Source organism: Myxine glutinosa, chromosome 12 (genome assembly GCF_964187855.1).
Source record: "Myxine glutinosa chromosome 12, kmMyxGlut1.1, whole genome shotgun sequence".
Taxonomy (NCBI): domain Eukaryota; kingdom Metazoa; phylum Chordata; class Myxini; order Myxiniformes; family Myxinidae; genus Myxine; species Myxine glutinosa.
Genome location: NC_136272.1, coordinates 69,747,201 through 69,763,896, shown reverse-complemented (window position 1 = coordinate 69,763,896; position 16,696 = coordinate 69,747,201). Strand labels below are relative to the sequence as shown.

Genomic DNA, 16,696 nt, shown 5'->3' with positions numbered 1-16,696 from the left:
GTCATCATCATTTTTTTCTATACCAATTTATCCATAGATGACGCTCAAGAAAAATCATCCTGATCAGATTAAGTTTTGTACTTGTCGAATTATGACATCATAATGGAGGAACCTATGACATCATCATTAACATATGTTATTCCACATAGAGTTCTTTACAATGAGCCATGTCTTCTTTTTTTTTTCTATGCAGCGCTTTCGGAGATAGAGGTGCAAGGTTTTTCGTTTTTTCCAAAATGGCGCCTGTACCATGTGACCTATGACGTCATAATTATCATTAAAAAAATTTATAGGAGGAATTGCACCTATATTGAAATTTCCTGTCAATCGGAACAACGGTTGCAGAGAAAATCATATTTATTCTGTGTGGACAAACAAACAGACAAACAGACAGACAAACAGACAGACAAACAGACAGATGAAAAAAAAATCACTCAGAGCGACACTTGGCAAAACAGAACAAAGTAGAATGGCACTCATTAGAGCATTCTTTTGACCTCAAAAATATTTGGTGGTTGAATTCAGTGACCTGATATGCAAATCGTCTTTTATTTTAAGTTAATTGGATAAAAATTGACAATTTTAGAAATTTGAAATGGTTGTTGACCTATGGCCCATGTTGACCTTTTGGCCTACGCTCATCTGAAAAATAGTTAGCGGTTGAATTCAGTTAGCTGATAAGAAAATCCTATATTCAATCGGATGAAAATCCTATATTCAATCAAGTCAATCGGATAAAAATTGAGGATTTTAGAAATTCGAAGTGGTTGCCCTTTGGCTTATGTTGACCTTGTGACCTATGTTGACTTCAAAAATAGTTGTTGTTTGAATTCAGTTAACCGATATGAAAATCCTGTTCAAATTTCGAGTCAAGCGGATGAAAATTTTGGATTTTAGAAGTATGAAAAGGTTGTTGACCTTTTGGGCTATGTTGATCTCCAAAATAGTTGGTGGTTGAATTCAGTTAGCCGATATGTAAATCCTATTCAGATTTCAAGTCAATCGGATGAAAATTGAGGATTTTAGAAATATGGAGGAAAAGTAGTTGACATTTGACCTATGTTGACCTTTTGACCTCAACGATATATATGTTTTTGTCGGAACCACGAACTCTACCATTTGGTGAAGTTTCGTGAAGATCGGTTTAAAATTGCGACCCATCGGCAAGTGCAAGTGAGTGGACACACAAACACACAAACCGGAGTGATCAACATACCGGTTCTTCAAAAAAAAATTTTTTGCCAAGTAACAAACAGATTCAGATGCAATACCCTCTCCTCTGGCGAGGGTAATAAAGGATGTGGGGAAGAGAGAGGGGTAGCGGATGACGCACGGGGTGGGCAGGATGTACACAGAACAAAACTCTTAGGAAGGAAAAAAGGAAAAACTAGAAATTAGGAAGGAGGTGGACTTGAGGAGGAGGAGGGGTTAACAGAGGTAGAATAGATCATTGTTTTGGATGGGGGATGATCTGAGATGGTGGTGAACAGATGCGTTGAAGACGTAGAGGGAAGAATGAGATTGAAGACAATGTGCAATTTGATACCTCAGTGAGAAAAAAGAGGAACAAATGAGTGGAGGTGAGCAGTGATTCTGGATTTTGGGAGTTTCTGTCGAAGGGTGTTGAAAGTAAATCATATGTGAGCCCTGCAGAAACCTGGGGGTGGGGTGGAGGGAGGGAAACAAAGCACGGGAAGGGCATAGGGTGCAAGACCAGAGAAAGGTGGTAGAAGATATCTAACACCAAGCTGTTTGCGATGGTAAAGTAATAAGCTCATGGACTCATTTGCATCTCCCACAATGAAGCTGTGCTTTCTACGGTGCCTAGCCGAGCAGGATGCGAGGAAGCAGCTCCAGCCTTGAGAGGAGAACAGCACTCCATCAAGCTGCTGATGGAGGCCTTATAGGTGGATAGGAGTTCATATATGATAAGGAAGGATTCTTCAAATGTGATAAAGAAGGACGCACTGGCTTTGGAGTCCAGCTCTGAAATGTGATTTGCCCAACAAAGATCATGGCTGATAGTGAGACCCAGGAGTTTTAGTGACTGAACTTCAAGAGGATTGTTAAGTAAATGGGGAGAGGGAGCTTGCTCGGTTGTCCATTCGGAATCCGGAAGTGAGTGTGAATTTGTTTGACCGGCCAAGTGTTTGACCGGCTTGTGATTCTATCAAGATCTGAAGAGGGAAGAGGCTGCTGCCTGCCTGTCTGAATGATGATGCATGTCAAGGCAGCGGGTGGAGTCGTCAGCAAATAGATAAAGGGGATTTTTCAGAAAGTCAGATAAATCATTGGTGTAGATTAGAAATAGGACTAGGCCCAGACCATTGCCGTGGGGCTCTCCAGCCTTAACAGAGAGAGAGGAGATGAAAGGATTCCATTGAGAGCTGGGGTACCAACCTTTCAAAAGCTCAACATATGTCTGGACAGATTGCCCTGATCTCATGTCTGACATTACCAACCTTCGTCCATTGTTGGAGAAGTAGAAGCAGCATACCTCAGGTAGTGCAACCTGGTCTGAATCTGAATTGGAGATCTGAGATGAGGTTGTTGGAGAAAAGGAATAATTTAATATCAACAGTGATGATGGATTCCATGACCTTGTTGATGTTGTTGTTGTTGTTGTTGTTCTTATGCAGCCTGTGGCTGCTTGGCTGCATCATTTTCTGGGGACTCGGCTGTGTCACTGATGCAGTGCCCCCTGGTGCCAGTAAGCTGGTACACTCATTCTGCCGATGTCGAAAGGATAACAGGCCACCTCGTGTTATTTCAACAGCACGACGTGGACTCAAACTCAGGACTCTAAGATCTCAATCCAGCCACCTTAACTGTTAAGCCAACACCAGACTTACCTTTCAGATGATTGGAAGTAACCTCATAGGTCTGCAGATAAGGGGATGGGGTTTTGCATGTTTTATGGAATGTTGGCTGATTTCCAATCAGATTGAAGATGACATAGGGCAAATGATAGGGTGGAAAAAGCAGAAATAGGATGTGCAAGATTTGCAGAGAATGTTTTTACCTGTGACATGTTGCAGGTCTACAAGAGGTCCACATGATTGTTGTTGTGGTGGTTCTTGTTTGGGTCGATTTTTGAAATATGCACCCATTGGTTGGGTCACTCGACCCCACCCACCATGGCACCCAGATGAACTAATATGGCCACCATCTTGGTTTTCTGGTGGGGCTAATACATCAATCAGGCTGCCGGCCTCTGCTGATTAATACACTGCTCGGGTTTGTTGCATCAGATTTCCAATGGTTTTGTTTGAGTCGAGTGTTACTCACGATGAGCGACCCCGGGAAATCAAATCAACGTCGAATAAAAATTATGAGTAAAGTTCAATGAAGCTCCTCAGCATGCACGGTATGCGCCTCCATAAAAAATAGCGTTACGTAATTTCTGAACGGCCAAATATTGGGGTTAAACAATCTGACCGTGTGACAAATCAGCACGTTTTGATAAAACCGGGGCGGAGGCCGACATGGATGAGAGGTGTTGAGTTAATATTTTAATAACACATTAAATCTGTGTTTCTCAATCGTGCTATTAGTCGTTTAAGAGTGCTTTCAACGCGTGTTTCCCAATTGACCCGTTACCGGATTTTGTCGCAGATTGTGACCATCGTGCAGTCATTCTTGTTAAGATATGTGAGCTGATGCCGTTTAGTACAGTTGCAGAATCGGAGTCGAGGTTTGTCAGAAACTGCTCCACCTTCTCAGCTGCAAAATACACAGAGTCCAAGAGCAGTTGGTTTCACTGGGTAGGGACAGTGTTGGTTTGGGGACCTAAGATTTGGAAGGAAACACATAATTGAGGCATTCATCGTTCTCACATTCATCGTTCTATCAGAGGCGGTAGATGTACTGTAGATATAGGAGACCAGTCCTGAACTGAGATGGATGCTTGCAGTCCCTGCCAATCTCTCTGACTGAACTGCCAGACATACCGGCACAGATTCGGCTCTCTGAGAATAGCCAGAGATGTTGACTCTCACAAGCACATGATCAGATGAACCAATTGGAGCAGAGGAAGAATAGGAGACATTTGTGGGAAGGTTTGTTCAGAAAGGAGGATTTGCCATTGGGAGAAATATTGGTTGGAAAGTTCACAGATTGAGTCAGGCCCATTGAAGTCACAGAAATCCTTTGCGGAAGTGCCATGACTGGTGAGAGAGGTTTCAACACTCAGCCAATTTACATGCTCACAATTGAAATTACCACATATGAGACCCAGGAGTTTGAAGAAGAGAGAGTTGGGACAAGTGGTTAAAAATTTGTCCATGTCACCTGAGAGAGATGTAGATTGAGTCGTCTTTGTTTGGAGAACGGTACAACACACAGACAAACAAGAGGTGGGAGCGGAGGGGAAGTCACATCCAGAGGTACTCCTGTTGGTTGGAGGTGTAAGATCAGCCCATGAACAGTGAGAAACTGAGTTATTCTTGAGTAAAGTGCAGCTCCACCACCAGGGCGGGGCTCAGGCCTATTAAATCAGAGGAGGCAACAGCTGGGAAGAGACACTCAGAGTCAGGGACGTCCGATGAGAGGAAGGATTCTGTTAAACACATGATGTCTAGTTTATCAACAACGGCCTGGATTGAGAGATTGAGATTTGTCAGGTTGGATTGGAGGCCTGTTTGATGCCCACACAAGGAGGAGTAGAGGAGCAGTTGAGAGGGTGCAGAGCTTCCTGGCACTGAGAATGGGGCGGGACAATGGTGAAGCTGACCAGGATGAGATGAGGGGAAAGCCGAGTGAGGATGGGATGAGGGGAAAGCCGAGTGAGGATGGGATGAGGGGGAAACTGAGAGGGGCGGAACGAGGAGGAAGCTGAGAGGGGGTAGGATGAGAAGGAAGCTGAGGGTGTGGATGAGGTAGTTGAGAAGGGTGGGACGAGGGGAAGCTGAGAGAGGGTGGGATAAGGAGAAGCTGAGTGAGGATAGGATGAGGGGGAAGCTGAGAGCGGCGGGACGAGGGGAAGCTGAGAGTGGCAAAACGAGGGGGAAGCTGAGAGGGGCGGAACAAGGGGGAAGCTGAGAGGAGTTGGGACGAGGAGGAAGCTGAGAGGGAGTCAAGTGAGAGGTGATGCAGAAAGAGGAGACATGAAGAGGAGGGATAGTTGGAAGGACATGAGCTTGTAGAGGATGGTACTGACAAGGTGGGGATTGACACTGTAAAATAACATGATGGGGAATTAGGTGCCGTGAACAGACAACCTCAGCAAATTGGACTTCACAATATTCCCAAATTAGACATATGGAAATAAGGGTCATGAGTGGAAGGTATTTTTGTTGAAGGCTCGAAGGAAGGACATGCTGCTGGAATGAGAGGAGTGATGGACCAAGCACATAGGTGAGAGACAGGTTTGTAAAATATGTTTTGTGCAGAAGAAGAAAAAGAAGAAGAGGAGGAATAGATCATGATGAAAACAAGAATGACCGCACTGTGGTCACATCCTGCGACAAAATCCGGGAAATGGACCAATTGGCAAATGCGCATTTAAAACACTTAAAAGACAAACAACACGATTGGAAAACACATTTAATGCGCTATTAAAAAAATTAACTCGACACCTCTCATCCATGTCACACTCCACCACGGTTATATCAGAACGAGCTGATTCCTCACACAGTCACGGATTGTTTAACCCCAATATGGGGCCATTAACAATTATGTTACACTTTAGGGAGGCACATATCATGCATGCTGACGGGCTTGATTAAACGTTACTAATAATATTTATTCGACATTGATTAGATTTTCTGGGGTCCCACATCATAAATAACACTCGACCCAAACAAATCCAATGGAAATCTGAAGCCAACGAATCCAGGCAATGTGTAATCAACAGAGGTCTACTGGCCTGATGACTTAGGCCCACCAGAAAACCAAGATGACGGCCATATTATTATTGTCTTGGTTTCGTGCTGGGTGAAGTCAACAGAAAAATGTGGGTGGGGTCCGGCAGCTGTCTGACTAATAGGTGCACAGTTCAAAAATCGACCCCCCCCCCCCCCCCCAACAAGTACCACAACAGCGACAGCAACAACCACGCAGAGCTCTTGCAGACCTGCAACGTCGCAGGTAAAACATGTGGGGTACTCCTGATGGAGGAATAAGGAAAGTGAATCATTTTAAAATGTTTTAAAAAAACTTTTAAATGAAGAAGGGAAAAGCGATTCCTTCAATGACGATTCAGTTTGGAGAAATCGATAAAAGTGAAAAATAGGGTTTTATTTGTTATCTTACCTCTAATGACAATATAATGTATTGGAACACAGAATGTTACATGTTCTTACTTTTCCCAGTTAAAATAACAAACTTACATGAAAAAGTTCTCAAAGGTTGTGTGACCGTTGGCGATAAGCCAGGCTCCAAATCTGAAAATGGCAGCGTCGACGAAGAAGATTGTGCACTGCGAAAAGCCATAGGATAATCCATTCACTGGACTACTCCTTAAATTTTGCCTAGAAAAAACAAACAAACAGATTAATAGAGATTGGGGCTCATGGAAGAGACGACATCTTGCAGATATACTTCAACAAAATCACTAAGATCTGAGATTGAGGGTTTTTTTGTACTTTTTCCACATTACTTTAAATGTCCTCAAATTTTCTCTCCACCAACTAAACAGTGGCCTGAATTTTTTTTAAATCTGAACTCGAGGAAGTTCAGTTACCCAAACTCCTGGGTCTCACTATCAACCACAATCATTCTTGGGCAAGCCACATTTCTAAGTTGGCCTCTAAAACCAGCTGATGACTGGGCATCCTCCGTTGTACAAAATCAATCCTTCCTTGGCACACCTGAGCACCTATCCACCTACAAGGCTTTAATCCACAGCTTGATGGAGTACTTGATGGAGTAGGGCTGGCTTCCCTGTCTCACATCTTGCTCTGCTTGACGTTGTGGAAACCAAGGCCTATAAGATAATTAGAATTTCCGACGCTGTAGCTGAGTCTATGGGCCTATCACTTCACTATCGCAGACAGGTCGGTGTCTTCTACCACTTCCTTTCTGATCTTGCACCCTCTGCTCTATCCATGATTTGTCCCCACAGGTGAGCACACACGGTCAACCATAAACCCCCTTCTGGAGGAACTACCTAAATCCAAGATCACTGCTCACCTCCACTCATTTGTTCCTCCATTTACCCACACGTGGAACCGACTTCCACACTCTCTTGAATGTCCGTCTCGCCTCCAGTTATTCAAGACAGCTCTTCACTACCTTCTCAGATCATCCCCAATCCCAAACCATGATCGTTTCTACCTTCGTTAACCCCCACCCCCACTCGCTCCTCCTTCCAAATTTACACTTCTTCCCCATGAGTTTCCCTCTATATCCATCTTGTTCACTCCATTAATCCTCTGACCATACCTGCTGCTCCTCAATGTGGCATAAAGGAGCCACTGAGGTTGAACTTCAGTCAGTTGGAGTCTCAAGGCAGAGGAAGCTGGGAAGGATAAAAAAGAATAACTAAATAAACGATACGAAAGTTGCATAGACTTCTGTGATCAGCTCTTGCACTATACGAGGCTTGCGTAGACTTTTGTGATCAGCTCTTGCACTATACGTGGCTTGCGTAAGACTTTTGTGATCAGCTCTTGCACTATACGAGGCTTGCGTAGACTTTTGTGATCAGCTCTTGCACTATACGAGGCTTGCGTAGACCTTTGTGATCAGCTCTTGCACTATACGAGGCTTGCGTAGACTTTTGTGATCAGCTCTTGCACTATACGAGGCTTGCATAGACTTTTGTGATCAGCTCTTGCACTATACGAGGCTTGCATAGACCTTTGTGATCAGCTCTTGCACTAAACGAGGCTTGCGTAGACTTTTGTGATCAGCTCTTGCACTATACGAGGCTTGCGTAGACTTTTGTGATCAGCTCTTGCACTATACGAGGCTTGCGTAGACTTTTGTGATCAGCTCTTGCACTATACAAGGCTTGCGTAGACTTTTGTGATCAGCTCTTGCACTATACGAGGCTTGCATAGACTTTTGTGATCAGTTCTTGCACTATACGAGGCTTGCGTAGACTTTTGTGATCAGCTCTTTCACTATACGAGGAATGGTTTGCGTCTGTTCATTGCAAGCAGCCACTACACTGTCGTCTCTTGGCATACAGGCCACCTGCACCGAGCGACTGTCTCTGTGACCTGCTGGACTTTCTGGAGTGTTCCTTCTGGACCTGAAACTCAGGGTTAATGAGGATTTGTCTGAATTCAAGCCAATACAGAACCAAGAATCATCAAAAACGACCCAAATTCCGTGTTTGCATGTGACGTAACCATTGGGTTTGTCAAACCGGGAAGAGGGCCCATCTTGTGGTTGGCTATTACCATCATGTGGCTCCTCAATGGAATGTGGGATGCATGGATCTACTGGACCTCCTAGGGCTGGAGCTTTCATGATCAGTTGCACTGTAATGATGATGATGATGCATTCAAAATGTTTTTCACCCTAGTTGAGACTGAGATTCTTCCTGCTTGCATAAAAATAGTGATGGAGATTTCAACTAATCTCGACAAAAAGGCCAAGAAAGAAGTTTCTCCGTGTGTTTTCATGTCTTGTGTCGAATGTAGAGAACGTTTACATTTGTGTGTAGTTTGGAATTAATATCATGGCTTCTCACCCACTACAGACAGTTTGGTGCTCTCTTTTTCTATCGATCCACTTCCGAAGGACCTATCCTTCCTCTTTCTATTCTTCCTCTTCTTTCCTCTCTTTTTCTTCAACCAGGCCTCCGATCTTACATGTGCTTTTTCAGATTCCAAGCCTACTTGCCCAACCAAATTATATGCCAAAGCACCACTATGCTGTCACCCCTCTATTCTCTTGTATGTGGAACAGACCCCCGATATCTCATGTCATCTCATTCCCCCTCCTCCCAGTCCTTAAAGAGTACCACCCATCACTTCATGCTTTCCCATAATTCTCTGCCCCTTCACTGCTCTTACTGACCCTCTTCCACAACCCTTTTATTTAGGCTATTTATTCCATACACCATGTCTTTGTGCCCTTGTTCCCCTTTGAGCATCTTGATCACATTCTGTGAATTTGCTCGGCAAAGATTTAAGAAAACTATAAAAAGTTCGTTTTTGCAATCCTAAATTTCCCTTCACTGGTGATCCAACATGTCCACACTTTGAGTCGATAATATCAAGTAAAAGTGATTATCATGACTAAGGAAGTCCAACTCGATTGGCTGTATTCCGCTTGGGTAATCACAATATAATAATTTTCACCTCAAAAAAAAACAAACATGTAGTAGCTGAGGAGGTAAACTCTACTTAATGTGCCACATACCCCCCCCCCCCCCCCCACTCACCTCTTGCCTCACATTCTCCTCTTGCCTCACATTCTCCCCTCCCCCACTTCTCCCTCCCTCCCCCCCCCCCCACACTTCTCACTTTCCTCCTCTCACACCAAGGATTTGTGGCAATGGATAAAAGCTTGGCGTTTCATGTTCCCTTGCCAACTGTATTTAATGGACCAAAGCCATCACTGTGATGGAGCATAAGGTTCACGATGATCTTATCCGACTTGAACGGCGGTTTGTCTATTTCCAATATCATCTTGTTTTTACACCAATCCCAGTGAGGTAGATTAAAAAGCAAAGTACGATGAAGACTGATTGAAGGAAGAACAGTTTCCCCCAACACACTTCTCCATTGATGTTAGCATGTTATACACCTGGCTAAACAGAGCCTGGTGCTGGCTTAGTGGTTAGGGTGCCGGCTTGGGATCTTAGGATCCTGGGTTCGAATCCCGGTCGATCGCTGAATTAACGCCAGGGGGGCTGACTCAGCCTGTCATCCTTCCGAGGTCCGCAAATTGAGTACCAGTTCGCTGGTAATTCCCTGTGTGTCACAAGAGGCGACTAACAGGGTTGGCGGCAGGAAGGGCATCCGGCAATAAAACATTGCTTCAAAAAGGGGACCACGGTGCCTGAAAAAGGCCATCCCCTGCTCTGCGCGGAGAAATGGCCTCCAACGGTGGTTCACACCTGGCTAAACAATTGAGAGGAGACCAGGTACCTCTCTACAGGAGCCCCATCCCACAGCCATATGTTAGATTACCATACAGGCAAAGAAAATAAAAATCCTAAAGAATGTAAACTGCATGTTATACGAACACACAGTGTTCCTCTAAGCTTTTACCAAATGATATATGGAAGTACAACTTCAATGATGAGCACTGAAGTGGCAATGGCGGTAGAGTTTCCATCATACTAAAATACGTCATTTGTGTCTGTCCGTCTGTCTGATGAATTTTGACCCCAGTACATTCTGTCATTACTTATCCAATCTCAACCAAACTTGACAGGATGACCAAGGGTTACACAATGAAGGTTGTAGCGCATTCATTTGCCCCCCCCCCTCCCCAAGGGGGTTTTCTCCCCCGAGCGGGTTTTCCCCCGCCATTGCCGTCATTGGGTTGCGTGTTGTGTCTAGCCATATTAAGTTAGCTTTATCGTGGCTTTTGGCCAAAGAAGAATAAAACAAAACGAGTGAAAAACACTTCATTAAATGAACAATCTAATATCTCAACATACATTTAATAAAAACTCGTACCTGTAAATTACAGACAACTTGCTCATGTACAGGTCATAGAAAACCTGTTCTCTTGTCAGGGAAACCACGGTGCGAATGTTTGCAACAGCTTCAGTGGCGACCTACAACACAGATCGCATTTAACGGCAGGTCCAGAATAAAATACATCTAAATTAGAGTAGTGCAGACACAATCCAGACCCTAAGGTACAACATCCAAGCAATTCCTCCATACATCATCCACCAATAAAATTTTCCACATTATCAATTTTTCAGCTATTCTGTGAGTCTATCAATAGTTAGGGGTAAATGAAAACTACCTCAAATGTCTGAATGACAATCTTGCTCACTACTACTATCCCTTCGCACTGTGGAACTATCACAAGGAGGCTGAGCGTAAAAGCCTCTCACAATGGGATCGTTTACTTTGCACTCGAGTAATGATCGGCCTTTTCAAACCTCACAGAATCCAGAAGAACACAGAATATTTTGCCTCATTCTCTGAGTCTTTCATGTGCCTTTCTGCAAACTCCAGGTGTGCTGTCATGTACCTTTTTCTCAAAAATGGCTTCCGTCTGGCCACTCTCACATAAAGCCTAGATTTGTGAAGTGCTGCAGAAACTGTTGTCTTTCCAGCAGTTTCTCCCATCTCAGCCAAGTAACTCAGTAGTTCTGTCAAAGTGGTCATTGGGTTCTTGGTCACCTTCCTGACTAAGGTCCTTCTTGCCAGGTTACTCAGTTTGTTCAGACGGTCAGCTGCTGAAAGTGTCTAGGTTGGTCCATATTATTTCCATTTCCTAATGATGGAGCTCACTGTGCTCTTGGGAATGCCATTTTTGGACTATGTCTTTCAACAAGCATTTATATATCATGTATATACATGCAGCTATTTTACTTTAACTTTACAACTTTTACCCCAAAATTCACCTAGAAGCTTATACATGGCCTTTTTTCATCAATCCGTCTGGTCTATATTACGGTTGGCGACATATTGAAAGAGACATTCAAACTGATATTGAAATTGGACACTAAAATGGGAAATGGTTTAAATAAGAATGTTTCATACAACCATTTATTCTAAAATTAAGTATACATGGCCATGAAGCACAAACATTCAGGAATGTCACAGATGTTGTTTTGCCAAACTACATCAAATTCATACAAAGGGTCTGATCATCACTCTGTTGCTGACAGGCACACATTGATGTGCACCTCAACTCTGAATAGCGACATTTGCAGTGTCGAGTCTTGCATTGCTTCTGGCATGCACAACAAATCATCTCGAGGAAACTTTCTGGGATTGGACTCGGTGACATCAGAATAGGCTCTAGTCCTGAATCGCCACGTTTCCATCCAATTTCCACAGGTGCAGGAAGGTCAGGTATGGCACAATGAGCATTTCTCCATACCATGGCTTGATAGTGTACTCGCATCAAATGGAAATGAAGAGCATCACTTGTCGGTGACATTGCTTCTGGTTTACCAGTCTTTGAGAACAACATATGTCATGCTGAATCAACAGAGGTTGTTCTGTGCACATTATATATTCTGCAGACGAACGCTTCTGCAGATTTGATTGTCAACTCTGTGAGTTCACCAATGCCCAAGTTCTTCAGCAGGTTATTCAAAACTCAAAAAAAAAAGAAGTCAAAATTCGGCTTGGGAACCGGGCCAATCGAATTCAGCATACCCTAATTATGTTAAAAAGTGAGGTTCCCAACTTTCACCCAAAAATGCACCGAACATTTACATTTCTCAGAAATCTGTCTGGTCTATTATTTGCTTGCATCAATTTGGCAAATTGCTAAAGTATGCTCCTTGGCCCTCAATCTTTAAGCTCTTTCTCAAGTCAAGATATCTGTACAAATGTACTCGAGTGGAAATGGTGAATGGGTTATCACATACCTTCCCCGCTTCCTCAAGAGCATCTTTGCTTTTTCCAACATGGCCGGAAAGTGTTCTGAACTGGATGAAAGTACTGACTGCGATCACAGGAATCATAGCCAGGACTAACAGTGTCAACTGCCACCCATGAATGAATGCCAAAATGATTCCCGTTGCCAAACTGGCCAACGTCTGCAGAGCCAGGCCCATTTGCACACCACTGGCCTGAAATTAAACCACATAAAGCAAAACGTTGAGTTTGCTGTGTTCATGCTATAAACCCAGAAAATTCGCATTTTGATGCAATGGCAAAAAGGGGCACAATCCACAGCCAATAAGGAGACAGCGAAATACGTGACAATGTTACCTTCGGCATCACATTCTTTAAATGTCGGCCAATCGAGATGTAACAACTCAGGAGGGAAAAAATACAGAAATTTGTCACGACAACGTGCAAACTCCATGACAAGTGTTTCCTTATGAATAAAAAAACCTACATTTATTGTCATACACATTTATGATACCTCCTATTCCTCCTCTTTGCCACCTATCCTATACCAGTTATGTAGGTAATCTTGGAATCGGTCTTGGTTCAGTATTCCAACCTCTCTATCTCTCAAAGTTAAATTTGTATCATTTTCGGAATCACTAACAAAATGCTTAATTTTTTCAAACTGGGAAGCTCCACAGACATAATTATTTCACAGTATTATTGTTAAAATGTTGTTCCCCCCCCCCCCCCCCCCATGCCTCCTCCTCCCAAGCCCGCTCCCTCCCACAGATCTCCCGATGTCCCTGCTCTCCATCTTGTTCTCCCGCTCCCTTTATCATATGTTTTATGTGTCAGTTTGTCTTTTTGTCATCAATGTTAGCTCTTACACGAGCCTCGATCTTGCATACAAAAAAAAAGGATCAATATAATTACCTCTGCCACTGAAATTGGACGGAGGTTGTGTGTTCACCTCTGTCTGTCTATCTGTAGGCAGGATATCTCAAAAGGTTATGGACGTATTCGGACGAAACATGTTGGACAGTTGGGTGTGTGACAAGGACGAATCGATTCGATTTTGGTGAAGATCTGGATTGGAAAATTGAGAGATGGGGCCAAAAACGATATATAGCACGATATTTCAAAAAGTAGCGGCCGGATTATGACAAAACTTGGTGGACGAGTTGGTTAGGTGACAAGAACAAGAGGATTACATTTCGGTTCAGGTCCGAATCCAGATCCGGCCTATCAGTAAAAGGTAAGGTCCCACTTCTCCCCAGTTATGAGAAATTTTCTTTGTAGCAGTGGCTGCTCGACTGGACCATGCCAGAACCCCATGACGTTTGACAGTTTGATGTTAGGTTTGATGCTGAAAAAGACAGTACGTTGGCAAAAAAAGAATTTCATCAACTCTTCAGTTGATGGTGCATGCCCTCATTTTCCTTTTTGTATACAGGTGAGCTCGATATAATTTTTCCTGTCCTACATTTCCGTATTGTATAATGGAGTAACTTGTTGACGTCACTAATCCCTAACAAGGGGAACACGTGCTACTTTGATCTGCGATTCCATTGCCATTCTTTTTTCCTACATCATACTGATCGTTGAAAGCAATTGGCCGTTATGACGATGGAAAATCCCGGATGTACGTGAGCCTTCAAAATGAACAGAAAACAATATGAATTAATTCATTAATTACCAATAGCAAGAGTTTTTCTCAATTAATTTTATGTTTTACTTACCCCTTGGACTTGAGAAGCATCAGTGGCAAGGCGTGTTGTGAGCACGCCAACACCATGTCTGTGATCATCAAACCATGATATTTCCTTGCAAAGGAGACAAAACACTTGAGTAACTAGAGAGTTCATAGAACACATTACCCCATGCATACGCACTGTTTGAGAAACAAGGGCATGGGCAGGGTCTCCGAGCAGAAAATCTGATTGGTCGTGATGACGTAGAATCCTGTAAATATTCTGTCCAAGTAACATTAAAATGTAAGGGTTTTGTAAATATTCTGTCCAAGTAACATTAAAATGTAAGGGTTTTGTAAATATTCTGTCCAAGTAACATTAAAATGTAAGGGTTTTGAAAGTGTTTAAGGGTTCTGGCGGAGATATGGTCTCTATAGCGAGTGCTGTTCTACTTTATATAATGTGTACATCAAAAGTTGGCAATTTTCAAAGTAGCACAAAAACTCTATGTACACCCTAAGTTGTTAGGGTTAGGTGTGTATTCCCTGACACTGAGTGAACATTTCCCCCCCCCCCCCCCACCCCCCCACCACCCCACCACCCCATCAGTAATGAATCCTCCCGCCCCCAGGAGTCGATAAACTGATAGATTGGCCCATATGTGTAGTGTTCATGTTGTGCAGGCATAATGGGCCAAGTGTCTTCCTCCTGTTCTAAAGTTCCTTGTACGACAAGAATTTGTCCACTATTGCCTTGTGTGCCAATAATTCACATATAAAGTACAGTCTACTAATGTCTTTGTCCTGCATATAATTAATGAACAAGCTCCACTCTGTGCCTTAGAAATTTAATCACTTCACACACCTGTCTCAGCATAGCTTTGAACACCTGACCTCTCAATCGCATTGTGAGATGTTCTCCAGACTTTCCAAACATATATCCCTGCAACATAAAAATCATTTAACATAAAAGCATTTTAAACCTGTTTACATCGACTTGCTGATGCAAATAAAACGATGACATGAATGAGGTGTGGTGCTTTCCAGGACATTTTTAGTAGCAATGACAAGGCCAGAAGCACCTGGAAACATTGACAAGCAAGTTCGGTATATATTCACAGGTCTGTTGTCATTTAAAAGACAAAGAAACAAGTAAAATAAATCAAAACAAATGAAAATAATAAAAACTCACCCCGAAAGATGTACAACCCCTCAATTCACCCACACCTCTACATTCCATTCCCGACCTCCGCCCCACCCCGCTGCTCTCTCCCACACATCCTCAATTCATCCACACCTCTGCCCCACCTCCAACACACCCCTCCTCCACCTCAGCCTCCCTCACCCACCTCCTATAGGCCTACGCCCTTCCTCACCTCCGCCTCTCTCATGAAACATCCTCAATTCAGCCCCACCCCTCCCCTATTTCCCACACATCCTCAATTCATCCCCACCTCTGCCCCACCCCTCCCCTCTCCCGCACATCCTCAATTCACCCACAACTCTCTCCCACCTCTGCCCCGCCTTCCCACACATCCTCAATTCACCCACAACTCTTCCCCACCCACACCCCGCCCTTCCGCAGATCTTCAATTCACCCCCACCTCTGCCCCACCCCTCCCTCCCACACATCCTCAATTCACCCCAACCTCTGCCCCGCTCCTCCCTCCCGCACATCCTCAATTCACCCCAACCTCTGCCCCGCTCCTCCCTCCCGCACATCCTCAATTCACCCACAACTCTCCCTCACCTCTGCCCTTCCTCCTCTCTCCCGCTCAGCCTTAATTCACCCCCACCTCTCCCCAACTTCCACCCCGCTCTCCCCTCTCCCACACATTGCATTCATCAATTACCAATTGCACGTTGCCTCTGGTCGTTATTTTCTTTTTTGACATTTTGCATACAGCAGGGCAACGTTTGACTGTTCTTCAGTAAACGATGCCAGAGATTGTGATAAACAACGTGCAATTTGCTTTACAAACCAAAAAATATAACTTACCTGCAAGAAGAATGCAAAAAATGAGATGACCCCGAGAATTAAAAACATTGCAGAGTACAAGGCAGTATCAGCTCTTCTTGCATCTGAATCTGTTTTCCCAAAAACCTGTAGAAATCAATATGACAAACATCAACATCAATTTTTTATTTCGATACAAAATCAAGGCTAATCAAAGAGCGAAACAATAGAAGTAAAGCAACAATGGCAGGTAAACAATCAGGAATGAACAGATGGCCGAGCAGGATTATCTGGACACTTGCTTCTGAGGCGTCTACTGTCTAGCCTGGATTTATTTTACTTTTTTGTACACAGAGTCAAGGCTCATGGAAGAGCGAGTTGAACAGTAGAAAGTGCAGTATAAAGACAAGGGGGAAATGCCAACAGCAGGGCAGAGGGAGAAAATACATGGAGACAGACAAACAAGGGATGCGGGGAATGATGAGGGGTAGGGAAGAACGCAAGAGGTGGACAAGATGGATACAGAAGCTATTTATTTTTGTTTGGGAAAGGGGGGTGGGGGCGGGGGGAGTTAACTGGTGGAGAAAATATCATGGTTTTGGATGGGGGGTG

General features: G+C 43.8%; 1 protein-coding gene across 6 annotated transcripts in view; it reads right to left on the bottom strand.

Moving 5' to 3' along the window:
- Positions 1–16,696, bottom strand: part of LOC137437504 (ATP-dependent translocase ABCB1-like) — a 120,028-nt gene that overhangs the window by 23,404 nt on the left and 79,928 nt on the right. For 5 of the 6 annotated variants that reach the window (XM_078765998.1, XM_078765999.1, XM_068131878.2 and 2 more), the window contains 6 exons: positions 16,127–16,231; positions 14,993–15,070; positions 14,177–14,260; positions 12,467–12,670; positions 10,584–10,684; positions 6,330–6,470 (listed from right to left, as the gene is read on the bottom strand). In XM_078765998.1, coding sequence (XP_078622124.1) covers positions 6,330–6,470; positions 10,584–10,684; positions 12,467–12,670; positions 14,177–14,260; positions 14,993–15,070; positions 16,127–16,231 — 713 coding nt within the window. Of the gene's footprint in view, positions 1–471; positions 1,658–6,329; positions 6,471–10,583; positions 10,685–12,466; positions 12,671–14,176; positions 14,261–14,992; positions 15,071–16,126; positions 16,232–16,696 lie in introns of those variants that run through there. The other variant, XM_068131881.2, reaches the window with a different exon arrangement.